The sequence below is a fragment of the Microtus pennsylvanicus genome, chromosome 8 (genome assembly GCF_037038515.1).
Source record: "Microtus pennsylvanicus isolate mMicPen1 chromosome 8, mMicPen1.hap1, whole genome shotgun sequence".
NCBI lineage: Eukaryota > Metazoa > Chordata > Mammalia > Rodentia > Cricetidae > Microtus > Microtus pennsylvanicus.
In genome coordinates this window covers 91753850-91769464 of record NC_134586.1, presented here as the reverse complement: position 1 = coordinate 91769464, position 15615 = coordinate 91753850, and the positions used below count along the sequence as shown (strand labels likewise).

At 41.8% G+C, this 15615-nt stretch overlaps 1 protein-coding gene across 1 annotated transcript in view; it reads right to left on the bottom strand.

The window, feature by feature from the left end:
• Nucleotides 1–11276: 11276 nt before the first annotated feature.
• Nucleotides 11277–15615, bottom strand: part of Cyria (CYFIP related Rac1 interactor A) — a 112778-nt gene continuing 108439 nt past the window's right edge. The window contains exon 12 of the mRNA XM_075984024.1: nucleotides 11277–15190. Within this exon, the coding sequence (XP_075840139.1) occupies nucleotides 15127–15190 (64 nt within the window). The 3' untranslated portion in view covers nucleotides 11277–15126. The remainder of the gene's footprint in view (nucleotides 15191–15615) is intronic.

The following is a 15615-nucleotide window of genomic DNA, read 5'->3' as shown; positions in this document are numbered from 1 at the left end:
TCTAACACTAGTGATCGAAGTCTATAGCAGCTGCCCCAAACTAGCAAGTTGAGAAGACCAGGGTATGACTAAAGGGAGCAGAGCAAACTGGAGGCCTAGTGAGAAACAATTGAACTTGGTCACTTCATACCACCTCCACGGTGTTTTTCACGGGAGCTCGGCACAAGGCATATGCTGTAAATCTTTGCATCCAACTGTTGTCATAATATAAGCCTCACTTCTGGGTTCAGTTTATAGATTCTGGAGTTTGTGGGGAGGGCTCTGATAGCTCTCTCTTCTTCTCAGTAGTTCTCACAGTGGTTCAGGACTTTAGAGTGTCTGTGATGCTCCAACAGCCTTTGGTTTGGGGGTTTGCAAAGCATCCAGAAGTTGGTTTTTGAGTGTTCTCACTGGGCTCCTGGTGAGATGTATCCAGTCAGCCACCTCTACTTCACTACTGCTGCTTTCCTTCATTTTGTCCTCTGGGGTCTCAGGTCTCAGATACAATTTTGCTCAAAGTAGTTTTCAGACAAATAAAAAGGTGTTGACCATCAAAGTTTTAGACCACCTTTTTTTAAAAAAATAAATGAACAAATATTGGAAGTGTATGTTCCTTGAATTCTTGGAAGGACATTTCCATCAGTGCAATATCGGCTTCTCTAGGAGAAGGCTGAGCTGTGGAGAAAATGTTATCCAGTGTTGGCCACTCAAGCAGCTGCTCCTGGACATTTATTCATGGGTGGCATGCCTGTGAAGCTAAATGTAAAATACTACTTAATTTTATCAAATGTAAATTTAGTTATGTGTCTTTACCGGCTCCTATCCTGGATGGTACAAGACAACATTTGCCCCGTGAAAGAGTCTGTGTGCAGCATTTGTGATAGACAAACCCATCTCCTCCTAGTAACAGACTTCTCCATATGAGCCAGGCCATTCCCGGGAAGGGAGATACTAGTGAATGCTCTTATTTCACATGTATCTGGGAATATGTAGATACACACTAAAGAAATACTGGGTCCCTGTTTCCTGTGTTTGTGTGTGTGTGTGTGTGTGCATGCATCTTTGTGTGGATATGCACACATGTGCCTGTGGGTATGGGTACATATATGTGGTATGGGAGTGGATACTAGCAATTGATGTCAGGTGTCTTTTCTGATGGCACTATCAGAAAAGAGCCATCTTTTGTATCCACCTCTATCTATCTATCTATCTATCTATCTATCTATCTATCTATCTATCATCTATCTACCTATCTACCTATCATCTATCTATCTATCTATCTATGTATTCATTCATTTGAGATAGGGTCTCTACTGAATATGGAGGTCACTGATTTGGTGAGGCTGGCTGGTCTGGGAGCTCCTAGGATACACCCATATTCTCCTCCCCCAGGGATGCTGTGCATGGCTTTCTATGTGACTGTTGAGGACCTGAACTCAGGTCCTCAAGCTTTTATAGCCGGCACCTCACTGAGTCATCTCCCTGGCCTCTGCAGTCAATTTTCAAGAGACTCAGGATCTTATCAGAATGGTCTAATCAAGGAAATGGGCCACATCTAGTCCCCCAAGAGGCAGGATAGAAATTCTGATAATACCAAACCACTTTTCTTTCACTCTGTATCCTTCAGTTTCTAGAATCCACAAGAGCTTTCAATAAAATCATGTAACTTTCGTGCTAGAACATTTAAGACCACTGTAGAGTTACAGCATTTATTTCCTAGCCAGAGACACTGCTGAACTCTTAAAACCATGGGCTCTAGATTGGGGGAGTAAAGGTCTAAATCCTCAAGTACATGTTGTTGGGAAATCCAACCTGTCTGAGTTCTAGTTTCTTCATTCTTCATCAGCAAATGACTAGACTCCTATTGCTCATTGGCAGTCATGATCTGAACAGTAACTGGGATAAAATACATGACATGTATAAGAGTCTAGATGTGGCAATTGGCCATAGCAATTCATTTCCCCGGCACAGTGATTGAGAGTCAACACTCTGGAGACCGGCTTCCTTTAGAATGCCGGAACTGTCATTCATGGCTCTAAGCATCTAGATAATAAGACCTCAGTGGTCCTTTCTGAAGAGGGTAAGACTTCATTCCAGGAATGGGGGAGGGTTGTTGCAGGACATCCAAGGACCACTGCAATGAGATGTCGCAGTAGGGGAGAGAAATTGGGGCTGACGAAGAAATAGTTATAACACAGCATGGGCAAACAAGACTCACAGTGAAGGAGCAAGATGGGCTTGGCTCCATGAAATGACCAAAAGGAAATGTGGGTAGAAGGTCAGGCTAAACTAACCTACCAAATTCTTGCTGAACACAGGCCAGCGTGATCTGGCATCACTGAGGGGCTGGAGAACCGAGATCAAGCTTATTTGTCAATCATGCTTAGGCAACAAGCATGAGTTTTAATTAAAGCAAGTTTGCATGGGTCTCACTGAAATTGGGTGAGGCATAAATGAGTCCAAAGACCAGGCCTCAGTAGGTTGAGGGGCAAAGAGTGTAAGCAACATTTGATCAAGAAGAGACTAAGTAGGTATCTCAGTTTTCTCCTCTGTACAAACAGTGAAGATCTTGTGTCAGAAGAGAACACAAAGCAAAGCTTACACCCATAATTTATTGGCTGGGTGTACCTTCCAGAAGGTGTTGTATCAATCTCCTGTCATTCACTGCTAGATTCCTCTTTTTGAGCCACCCACTAATTCAGCAGCCAGCCAAACTAAGGGAAAACCTAAGTTTGACCCTCAGCCTTTTCTACCTAACATTCATCACTGGTTATGGTCCCTAGTATTAAGCAGGATACTCATTTGTTAACTACTCCAAGGCTCAGGGAAGATATCAGAAAATAAATGTAAAAGCCAGGCAATAGGGAGGTGAAGCATGAAATCCTGTCTTAGGGGCACGGCACGATGGTGACACTCATGACTCAGGACAATCATTGCTGTTTGCATGGGGGCTTACACAAGAACAAGGCATGAAACATTGTCACAGATGGGAGAGGGACTCATGGGGACCCACCCTATCCAGGGGAGCTCTTCGTAGTCAAAGGGTGTTGGTTGGCAGGAAGTCATTGACTTTACTGATGTAAACACTAGTGTTACCTGTGCTCCCGTGTAGTCTCACACCCATGCCTATGTGAGTGGCCCTGGGTAAACCCAGAAGGTCACAAAGTAAGCAAGGAAGGAAGGGAGGGAGGAAGGAAGGATGGAAGGAAGGAGGATAGGGACTTGGCAGAAATGAGGCAAGAGGATAAGTGATGATAAAAAAAAGTGGTGTAATCAAATGTATTATACACACATGGGAAAATGCAAAAAAAATAACTTAATCAATAAAAATTTTTCCACATCCCACCCCCCCGCACCCTGAGCTTTTTCTACATCAGTGGTTCTCAACCTGTAGGTCTTGATCCCTTTGGTGTTGAATGAGTCTTTCACGGGGTCACATGTAAAATATTTACATACGATTTATAACAGTAGCAAAATTATAGTTATAAAGCAGCAATGAAGATAGTTTTATAGCTGGGGGTCACCACAACATGAGGAACTGTATTAAAGGGTCTCAGCATGAGGAATGGTTGAGAATCATTGCTCTACATTCTTGTCTAGCCTTGAGTCTGGCTGAGTCCCCGTCATCATTTATCTTCTCCCTTATTCCCAAAGGAACTAGAGCTAAGAGTGCTATCCATAGCTGTCCCTTTAGGAGTCATGCCTCCCTGCCTTTATCCATGCTGATGCCTCTATCAATAACAGTAGCCCTTCGTCCTTCACTAATGGGTATCTCTTGTCTTCACTGCAGAGCTCAGCAGCCAACGCAAGAAATAAATCCCTTGACTCTATCACAGCCTGACCCTAACTAGACCAGGTTTTCCATCCTTGTGATCACATGATGTTGTATTCATCTCTATCATAACAATTAGCACATAAAATCATATTTTATAGACCCCCCCAGAATATGGTAAGTCTCTGATTTTCAGAAGCATATTGTTAATGATTTTCTAGTGAGCAATATGACTCAGTTACTTTACTACACATGCACAGGGGACAGAGTTGAGGAGGAAAAAGAAGGGATGCTTTTCTGAGTGCTTCCTTCCTGTGTCCAGGGTCAAGGATCTTTATTTGCAAGCCCAAGAGTTCAAAGATACTATTTGACATCCTCTGAGAAAATGTGCAAACTTCCACAGAGGTTGGAAGTACATCGCTACCTTGAGACTAGGAGGGAGTTAATTGTAGGTAGTTTAAATCAACATGCCACACAAAGCTGCTTCTCAAGTCCTTTAACTCCATCCAAGGGTAGAATGGGATACTTATTAAAAACATCAGCAAAGTCTGTCAAAGTGAGACCTTTCATATTCGTAATTCTTACCATCTGTAACATCTTATATTACACAAGATCCCCAATTACCAGTAGCCGTGTTAATCCATCATCTGTCTTAGATATTTCTGGATGTTCTTTATATATTTAGCTCAGCTCCCTTTTCTGTTTTTATGAGTATATGCTCTCTGCTTGCCACAATTAATTTTATGCTGGCTTTATCAAGTTATGGGACTACCCAAAATCTTCTGGGAATTTTTTTTCAGAACCAGAATAGTGTGTGATGGCAATTTATAGTGAAGCAAAAAAAGAAAAAAATCCCAAAACAGTGAGGAGTTTGTTAATTAAAGAGAGGATATCAATTTGCCTCATCATAGACCGCAGATAGAATTCTCTTATGGGGTGGCCTGAAGGTTTGCCAAGACCCGAAGCTTATTTAGGAGGTGGGTGTTTTTATTTGTACGAATAGCAAAAGATATGCTACATTTCCGCAGTCACTAATGCTGCTTATTTCCAAATTTCTCTGCCCTATGTGGTCTTAGTCAATCAATTCTTAATATCTAACTTCATAAAAGAAAGAGTCACTTACTCTTCAAGTTCAAGTCAAATATAAAGAAATTATTAGCCAAGAGCCAATGAGATGTAGGAGGAGATAATGGAGTCCCATAAGTTGTCCTCTGACCTCAAAAATGCACACATAATAAATAAATAAATGAATAAACAGAATAAAAAGAAATTACCACTCAAATAAATATAGTTATTTGTTTCTCGTTAAAAAGAAACTATAGGTATGTACACTGCTGGTAGAAGTTTCAAATGGGATGATGCCTTTGGAAAAATAGTCTGATTGTTTCTTAGAAAATCAAAATAAATAATCCAGCCACACTACTCACAGATAACTGAGGCATATTGCCATACAGAAATTTGCTGATACCTGAGTGAGCGGATGAACTAAACATAGGCAAACAAAAAGGCACCTCCAGTGTAGAGTTCTGTTTCTAACACTTGTGGGCACAGCAAAGGAGCATACTGCACCAGCACGCATCCATGCTGCTGAGGATGGCAGGGTAAGAGTGGAGGGAAAGGAACCACAGAGGAACCGAGGAGATCCATGGATAATGCATATGGCTATTATGTGTAGTCTGCACAGCACTGCACATAACAGTATTATGTACAGTGTTTCACAGTATGGGCATGTTTGTATGTGTCAACATGAACACAGACATTTGAAATATGTTTAGTCTATTGTGTGTACCAACTAAATCTCAAAGAAATCTGTTTGAGGAGTGAACTAAAATGGTTAAATTAATAATGTGAACCTCCTCCAACTTTATGTATTTTGTTTGTATGTGTGTGCACTTAGCTTTATACTTTTGTATCTGTATGTATACCTATACTTTCTTTTTTATTTTTTTTAATTTATTTATTTATTAAGGATTTCTGCCTCCTCCCCGCAACCGCCTGCCATTTCCCTCCCCCTCCCCCGATCAAGTCACCCTCCCTCATCTGCTCCAACGGTGCTTACTTTGTATTTCACACGAGAAAAACAACATATAAATTATTTATAGCATGGCCTTATTTTCACAAGATAAAAACTTCCTATTCTATGGAGCCAACAAAAATAACACTTAAAAACGTGCCAAAATATTGAAAGTAAAAAGTTTAAAGGCTAGTAGTATGGGAAATAGTTTTTATTTTTTTAAACACCTATTCTCCATGCATCACTTCAATAAGACCTAAAGCTACATGTTCTAGACTGGGGAGCCTCAAGAGAGTCTTCAGTAATGGCTGCCCTGGTTCTGAGGCTAGTCCTATCTTGACTTCATTCATTCAACCAACACCTACTTATATTTACTGATTTAGGAACTGTTTCCCCTTGGGGGAGTTGAGAGGGCAGGGTTTATAGTTCAGGTTAGCAGCAAAGGATGACCTAGAAATTCTTTTGTGTAAGTGTGCATGTGTACATCTGTATTTATGTTGGTGAACCTATGTAGGAAAAAAACCATGTGTACCAACTGTATGCATGCTTATTTGGAATCTAAAGATCAACCTTGAGTATTGTCCCTCAGAAGCTGTCACTATGCTTTCTAAAACATGGTCTCTCACTGGGACCTGGGGCTATTATCTAGATTAGACCAAAGAGTCAATGAACCATAAGAATCCACCTGGCTTTGCCCCAGATGTTGGGAAAACGTGTATGTAATACTACATCTAGCATTTTTGTGGGTGCTGAGGATCAAGCTCAAGTCCTCACGCTCATACACAGCATGCGCTCTAACCACTGAGCTAGGTTGCCAGCCCCAGTTGACCCAGAAAGTTTGAAGATGTTTGAGTTCTGTGAGCCAAGGATGAACTTTGTGAGCCATCTCTCTAAGCCAGTGCCCATTCCATAGTGAAAGCATATAGCCTTATATTCCAATGTGTTTATATTTCTCTTCCTTACTGTGGACAATCTCTACCTTCTTAGGGGATCAAAATGCTATATCCCCTGCCAAATGTGTCTCCATGTCATGTGAGCATGATTAACTGAACTGGGATGCTGTGACACATTATGGTTGTAGAGGTTAGCCGTTCTGGCATCTTGAGAGCTTCAGTGTAGTCCAGAGAGCTATCAGCATTTAAAGATTGCTTCCTCATTCCTATACTTAGAATTTGGTCACATGAAAGAATTCAGTTGTACACATCTGTGACTGGAATCCTCATTCTCCTTTTGTCTAAATTTGCCATTAAATAATAATCCATATTTGAGGCTTTAGCTTGAATGTCTTGAATAGATATTTCTATTAGAATGTTCTTTTGACATGTATGGATTCTGGGAAACTTATCTAAGAAACTAAAGATAAGAAGATCCAATACTAGGAGGTTCTGAGTGGCCTGAAGCATGACTATTGTGATTCACGCTCTCTCCTCTGAGAACACAATGAGAATCTGGTCCCAGGCTGACATAGACCATATGACATTCATGACTTGGTCAACATAGCAAGAAGTTCACACTCCTCAATGCCTTGACAGCTCTTTCAAACTGTACATAGAGGTCTTGGTCCAAAGTGCTTGCTAGTGAATCCACAATCAGAGTGAGCAAGACAGCGTGCATAAGTACAGGAAGTTACTTTGTTGTTAGTGGCATGACCTGGGTTTCAGTTGTAGGTGAGATGAAGACGTTCATACTTATATGACCCAGAACAGATTGGGTGATACAAATCTAGAGATTTGCATCTGGCAAGATAAAATTATGGGCAGACATTTCTTTTGAGGAACCAATTTTGTTTGGTGAAGAAGAAATAAGTATAAAACTTCAGAATAATGTTGGTATATAAAACAATGTATCTTTTAAATATTGTATACCAATGCACAGATACATGGCTACGTACACATAGATAGATGATAGACAGGTAGAGCTTAATTTTTCTAGGACCAAGAAAACTGTAATGGCTTGAAATATAAATACATATATATATATACACATAAATACATACATATATTTATATACACACATACATGCATAGATTTGTGTATACATACATACATACATACATACGTGTATATATATCCTGGATACTATTATGTCAACTTGACACAAGCTAGAGTCATCTGAAAAAAGGAAACTTAACTGAGAAAATGATTCCATAAGTTCTAGTTGTAGGACATTTTCTTAATTTATGATTAACAGGGAGGCCCAGACCACTGTGGTGATGCTATACTTAGGTTGGCAGTCTTAGGTTCTATAAGAAAGCAGACAGAGTAAGCCATGAGGAGCAAGCCAGTAAGCAGCACCCTCCATGGCCTCTGTACCAGGTTTCAGCCTGCTTGAGTTAATATTCTGACTTCTCCCAATGAAGGACTATGATCTGAAAATGTAAAACAAATAACCTCTTTTCTTCCCAAATTGCTTTGGTCATGGTGTTTCATTACAGCTATAATAATGCTAACTAAGAATATATCAAGGTGATCAAGCCTGGGGTCAGCCTAAGATACCCAGAAATCCTGGACTGCACAGAGAAACTTTGTCTCAAAACGGAAAGAAAGAAATGAAGAGGGAAGAGGAGGAAGGAGAACACAATGCCTTTATAAGTTTACCTTCTTCCTTTTTTGTTTGTTTGTTTGAGTGTTTGTTCTCTTTACGTTTTTCGAGACAGGATTTCTTTGTGTAGCCTTGGCTCTCCTGGGACTCACTCTGTAGACCAGGTTGGCTGGCCCAGAGCTCACAGAGATCTGTCTGCCTCTGCCTCTCAGTGTGCTGGGAATAAAGAAAGGCATGTACCACTACAGCCCGGTCAAGCTGACCTTATTTCAAAACACCGTAAATATGAAAAGCCAGCGTGTTCCTGGGTGAGTCCTAACTGCTTCCCATCCTGCTTAGGTAATGCTCACAAATCCCAAGAGGAAGAGAGCCTAGGGCTTAGCTTTCAAAGTTACAGATCCGGTAATGTTTGGAGTTCCAGAGACAAACTTGAAACAGCCAACAAGGCTTGGGATTCAGATTCAGATGCCAGGCATTTTTGGAACAGTCGCCTGGTCTGCTATCCAAGGTTCTGAACTAAGTTCTGTAGTTACTGAATGTCCTAGCTTCATTTTTGTTGCTGTGATGGAATAAATAAATAAATAAATAGGTTCTAATAAAAAGCAGCTTAGGGGGAACAGGTTTATTTCAGTTCATAATTCCAGACCATAGTCCCTTTGCATGGGAATTCAAGGTGGTGGGGACTGGAAGCAAGAAGGAGTTAGCTGTACCACATCCATGGTCAAACAGGGAAACCGGGTATGTGTATGTTTATTTTTCTTGGGCTCTGCTCCATTTCTCCACTCTCACACCATTCAGGACCCCCCGTCTAGAGAATGGTGCCACTCACAGTGGACTGTGTTTTTTGTGTCTTCTTTATTAATCAAGATAATCCCTCATAGATACAGTCATAGGCCAACTGAATGTGAACACTCTATCATTGATTGGACTCTTACCGGAGGACTCTAGACTGTGTCAAGTCAGGAGATCTATCCTGTGCTGAGTTGATCTCTTGCCCTTTGGTCTTCTAGATGTGTCAAACTCAGCATTTTCACTAAAGAGCCGCCTTGTCTGAAATGGAGCGAGATACCACATGCTTAGTGTTCTGAATGCTTGCAGTGCCAGGCCTATCAAGAGAAGTCTGTTTCCTCATTTGGGTCCTTGGAAGATTAGCCATAAGATACAACCTCTCTGTGTCCGGAGAGGTTAAAATATCCTGACAGTAAGTAAATATTTCTTTCAAAAATAAAATTGACCGCCCAAGGGACAAAAAATTTCTGTTTGTGAATACCTTCTAAGCTGGATAAATTAATTTCCACAGGTTCATTTCAGCACACTTGGATTTTCAGACCCAAGTTTCACCTCAGCAGAAAGCTTCTATTGGCCAATGGCGTATATTGAATTTGGCTTTCTGAGAGGCCCATTCTTTGTTCCCAGGAACTCAAGACACAGTGAATATGCATTTCCGAGTACTGCGCAGCGGCCTATATCTAGCAGAAAATAAGCTAAATGCAGTAACAGTTCAGAAGAGAAATTAGCATTCTGTAGAGGTGTGGGGGGGATGTAGTCATGGGAAGCTTCACGAAGATGGAAGAAAGATTTGGTCTTGATCATCAGGCAGATTTCAAACATACAGAAAGATGGCGTGCTTGATGTCATCACCGTGGGAGCACAGCGTCCTTGCACATTTGAGAGATGGGAAATACCTAATCCAGCTGAGAGATGAGAGCTCTCGCCATGGTGTATGTCGTTCTCTGCACCTATATTTACAAACAACACCACTAACCCTTCCCCCCATGGTGGTCAGAGCACTTTTCTCAAGCAAAGGAAGACATGCCTTTTTCAAATATACTGTTATTTGGAAGAGTGTACTTCAATAGGCTCCCTCAGATACTTTGATGTTTACTTTAAAGAGAACTTCAAGGCAGAAGGACACTATGAGCCTTTTTATTCCTCAAATAAGACCACTGCCACCAATAGCAGCTGCAGGGTGGACAATGTGTCACACGTTGAAACAAAACCAGCTGTGAGGCAAACAAAGATAATTGAAAAGTGACCAGAAAACATAGGAGGAGAGGAAGAAGCTTCCAGAAAACATGAGGTTTGATGAGGAAACTGAACATTTGCCCAGAGAAAACACTTTAAGGGGTTTCTAAGAACAGTTCACTTAAGAAATTCTGAGATTTTTTTTTTGAACCTAGAATCCTACACAGCATAATTTCAAAGGATAACCTTTGGTGGCATTTTACAGAACCCATGTCCAGGAACTGCTGCATCTCCAGATCTTTGGCAATGATAAGGAGACAACTGAAGAGGCACAGCAGGGAAAACAGTCTCTCTGGACTGGATGTGACCAAGGAATAGAGCTCTACCCTAGACTAGCTTCACAGTGCCTTCTATTTACTGGGTACGAGTCACCACATGGGACAGAAGAGCAGGGCTCTTTACTGGTTTTCACCTGGCCTCGGGCACGGATCAATGTGTCTAATGAATACAGTTCAAGCAACCTCACCAACATTATTTAGCTGTGTTGGTCTTAACAGGCACCCATATACTTTCCCCACCCCCTTGGTTCTCAGAACTTACTGAAGTACAGACAGACAAACAGACACATCCATGCATACATACTCATACACCCTGTTTCCCATTTAGTTCTTTCCAGCCTTTGCTCATTTATAATTTAGCCGTTCATCAGTTTACAGAAAAGTTCTCATCGTCATTCCTTTCATGCTCCAAGTCAACCTAAGCGTCATGCCTGTCTTTTCACAGGCTGCAGTGAGGTCCCTCTCAGAGACTCAGATGAACTGCGCACCCCTACAAAAAGGTCTCTGGCTGCAGGAGTGCAGATGAGAAGTAACGTTCTGGGCAAGTGTCCGCGCTGATGCATTAAAAGAACCATTTTATTGCTTCTGTGGTCTGAAAAAAATGAATATACACAGAGGAGGGATTTTCCCCCCACCAATTTTGCCAAATTCAGGAAATGCTACTGCATTCGAAAGAATGGAAGAACATTTATTACTTTCTTAGCATCCTTGGGCCAGCAGCACTCCTGCATCTCAAGGAGCCAGGCTTGCTTCTCCTCTTCTCCTTTAATATAATGACGGTCCTTGTCGAAATGAATATTACCATGGATTCCAAAAGCAGGCCTTTGGGACACTGCATGCCATGCTTGAAGAAACTACGGTAGGAGGGGGGGAAGGGAAGCTGGCGTGGTGCGATTTCCTCACGGCAGGCTAAGCAGGCTTCTATGTTGGACCACCCATTTTACCCTGTGCGTCATATAAAAGCATGATTTTAAATTATGTATGTACCAAACTTTAATTTTCATTTCACACTCGAAAGTTCTGTACAAAAAGAGGCAATGCAGGCAAAAAAAAAATTACAATGACTTCGGCAAACAACATATGACAACTTCAAAGCCCCTTCTAATGTGCAGTCATCTTTACAGGGCACTGTGGCAATGGAGTTCTGAAGGCAGGGGCTGGTGGAGATAAAATCCCAATGTTAGTTATTAATATCTAGAGCATTTGTGAGATGTCTACTATGTAAGATTGAATGAGAAGTCTGGACTTGACTATACAACTGGATCCCTGGATTGGGTAGGTTTCTTCTTGCTCTTGAAGAGCATGAAATAATTTTGACTTAATTGTGATGATGTCTCGAAAAACTAAGGCTTGCCATTCATGTTTGATATAACTGTGATAACCAAGAATGTATGTTTATGTTGGTGAGAAATACATTAACTAAATGTTAAGATACACTTAAGACCTTCTTCATGGTCTTCAGCTAATATTCTGGCTATATTGCGGCTCTAATATTCTGGCTCCATTTATTACCAATAAAAATACCCATTTCCACCCAGCTTTTACTATGAATGTCTAGGTAAACATGAGAGGTGCTATCATGCCAAAAGTAGCAACATGTCTGGGAAACAGCATTTTGATCTTCTTTCTTGCCTCAAATTAAATATAAAAGGCTTTATGAGACATCAATTATGAAGTATTATTAACATTGATATTTTTCCTAATACTTTCCCCCAAACCACCCATGAGTGCTGGATACATATGCATGCAGCACAAAAAAAAAAAAGAAAGAAAGAAAAGCCAAATTGTTCAAGGATTCCCGATGCCTAATGGACAGTCTGTTAAGAGAATTGGTCTCCCACAACAGTTCTGGAGTGGACTCAAGATCCACTCCCTGTTAGTGATCACAGACACACACTCAGCCTGTCCTCTTGGTGACCTGAGGCAACTACTCAGACCCTGGGTTTCTCAAAATTCAAGTCCCGCTGAGTCTCATCTTGGAGACAACGGACTGGCTAAAGTGAAGCAGACTGACATTTGGTCCCGTTGGATGGAAAGTCTAACTAAAAGTTACAAATATCCTCAACTGTGCGTGCGTGCATGTGTGTGTGTGTGCGTGCGTGCGTGTGTGTGTGTGTGTGTGTGTGTGTGTGTGTGTGTGATCTGACAGATAATCTCTGATGTTTTCTTATGTAGCCAGCTGAGAGGCAGCTATGGTATAAACAACGTGGCTTAGGTTCATGGTTCAGGTCTGTGTCTAAGAGCCATAGAGAAAATGGGAAGTCCTTTCTTCTCTGACATCTCAGTCTCCTCTTTTGAGGAAAGGGCAAATGGACACAAGCTCACTCACAGTGTGCCTCACTGCCCTTGTAGGCTCGACGGTTGCCCAACTGAGCAATACTCATGACTGCCAAATGGAACACCCTAAAGTTGAGTGTGGGAGGGATGTCTCACCCCACATGATCACATTTCCTGGCCTCCTCTGGATCTTGAAATTCCTAGGTTTGAGAAGCTCATGGAAGCCATCTAGCGTGATTCTGCTCTGCTGAGAACACGCACATCAGTCAAGTGGCTGTATTTACTCTTCTGGTAAAGCACCAAAGGACAAGGTTCTTCCCTCTCCATTGACTACACTGATATACAGACCAGGGAAGCAGTTCTCCCCATGTGTTTGCATTTCTGTATTGGGACAAACCAAGTATTCCCTTTCTTGGAGGGCTTGATGGAATGCTGGATGGCCACTTCCCTAGTCTGGAAATGTAGGTATTTCACAGCTCTTCTCGTGGAATGTTGGGAACCAAATTGTACTATACCCCGATCGTCCTAGACCTGAATTCCAGGGTTATTACTCATCAGCTGTCTGGAAAACTCTCTCCTTCCAGGAGAGACATGCAAACAATATCACAGGTTAGCCTCAAGATTTCTCTAGAAGGCTCCATACACTCCACAGTACATCTCCATAGGCCATATGGGAAAGAGGGAAGAGTAGAGAGTCAGGTAGGAAACATCTGGGGATCAAGGCCAAAGTAAGAGTCATCTTGTGTGCCCACACCTTTCCATTAGATGTCATAGTATGTTTCCCAGATTTGACCCTAACTCAGCTGTGACCTATAGCAGACTGCAGCACTGCTGAGATTGATAATTATAAGGGTATTCCTTGGAATTTATGCATGAAGGAAGGTTGGTAGTGTGGCTCCCACTAGCCTCCCAGGACTCTTAGAAACTCTTTTAGATTTTTTAAAAGTTAATTTATTTTATATGTATAAATGTATTTTTTTTTTCCTGCATAAGAGCACACTATGTGTATGCATGTTACCCATGGAGATCGGAAGAGGGTACTGGATGCCCTGGAACTGGATTAATGGATAGCTATGAGTCACCATGTGGGTGCTGGGAATCAAATTCAGATCCTCTGCAACAGCAACAAGTACTCTTAACCACTGAGCCGTCTCTCTGGCCCCCAAGACTGTCTATTTTATACATGAGGAAGGTGAGCGCACTAAAAGTGAATCTGTCAAAGTACACAGAGTGGCGGAGGCTGACACCAGGCAATCAGGAAACATAGATATCTTCTCTCTAAATCCCTCCTTCTCTGGGAAATAACAAAGTGCCTTAGTTCTCAGTTCTGACATGAACAGTCCATTTTCACAGAGAAGTGGGATCTCCTTATCATGAGGGGTGGTGTACATGGAACTCAGCAGGCTCCTGGGGAATGAGTGGCCTTATTTACAACCAGAGTTCTATCTCTCTGTCCCCGCAGGCAGAAGGTTGACAGAAATATGATTATCCTTACGCCAGCTCCCTCTCTCAAATGCCCTTGAGATAGCCACTTCCCTCAGTCCTCCTGTAAGAACCCCTCTCTCGACCCATTGCCTCCTCATTAGTGGATTAAAACACAGGCAATTTTCCTCCGACAACAACTAAAAAGGAATGGAAGGAACGTGGATTGAGACAGGAGAATGTTTGGATTACTAACACACGTGCATACAGAAACGCTGCACGTGAGGTTTGCAGGCTGAAGGAAGAGGGGGGCGTGCTGAACTCACAACAGTTGTGCCCCACCCTCCACATGCATTTTTCTTATCTTTCATTCTTCTCTCTTGCTCTCTCTCCATCAGGGCAACAGTTGTGTGTGCTTCTTGTATCTGAGCCAACACAGGAAATCAAGTACTTTGTGTTTCTATAAACTATACTCCCAGAGAGATAACACAACTAGAATTAAAACAATACCACAAACTATTAAGAATTTCTGCTTGTTACAGGTGTCACTGCAAGACTCCAGCAGCCAAGATTGAAGTTTCCAAATTCGGCCCTTGGAGACAGGATTTTCATTGCGAACATCAAAGGTAAGGCTCTCGAGTCAATTTATGCTCTGCTGGGTTGAGTCAGTCAGGATACAAATTAAGGTCCATATATTTCAGAGACAAGAAGGAAGTGGTTATGTAAATACACAAGTATTAACATCAATCTGTATTAAATTATGTAAACATATACATCTTCTGAGGTCAGCACACAGATCCTCCTCTGTAAGCAGGGCTCTACTGAAGCATCGCCCGAATCTGTTTGGAAGTCGATTCGTCATTCAAGTGCTTTGTAGTGAACCTGGGGAGAGAGAGTTGGATGTCAGGACTCACCCAACCGAAATTTGCAAATAAGAACAGTGGCTCACTTCTTTAGACAAAAAGCCACATTTTGATGTTCGTTCCATATATTCTCTGCAAGTTTTTTTAAAAAATAATTTATTTAGCTTTTCTTTTATGTGCATCAGCATCAGATCCTCTGGAACTGGAGTTACAGATAGTTGTGAACTGCCATGTGAATGCTGGGAATTGAACTCAAGTCCATCCGGAAGAACAGCCAGTGCTCTTACCCGCTGAGCCATCTCTCCAGCCCTGGAAGTTTATTTTTGATTTGACATTGACTGGGTTTTGCTCAGTATTCCAGGTTGACATTGCACTCACTCTGTAATCCAGGTTGGCCTCAAACTCATGGCAATCCTCCTGTCTCAACCTTCCTACTGATGAGAT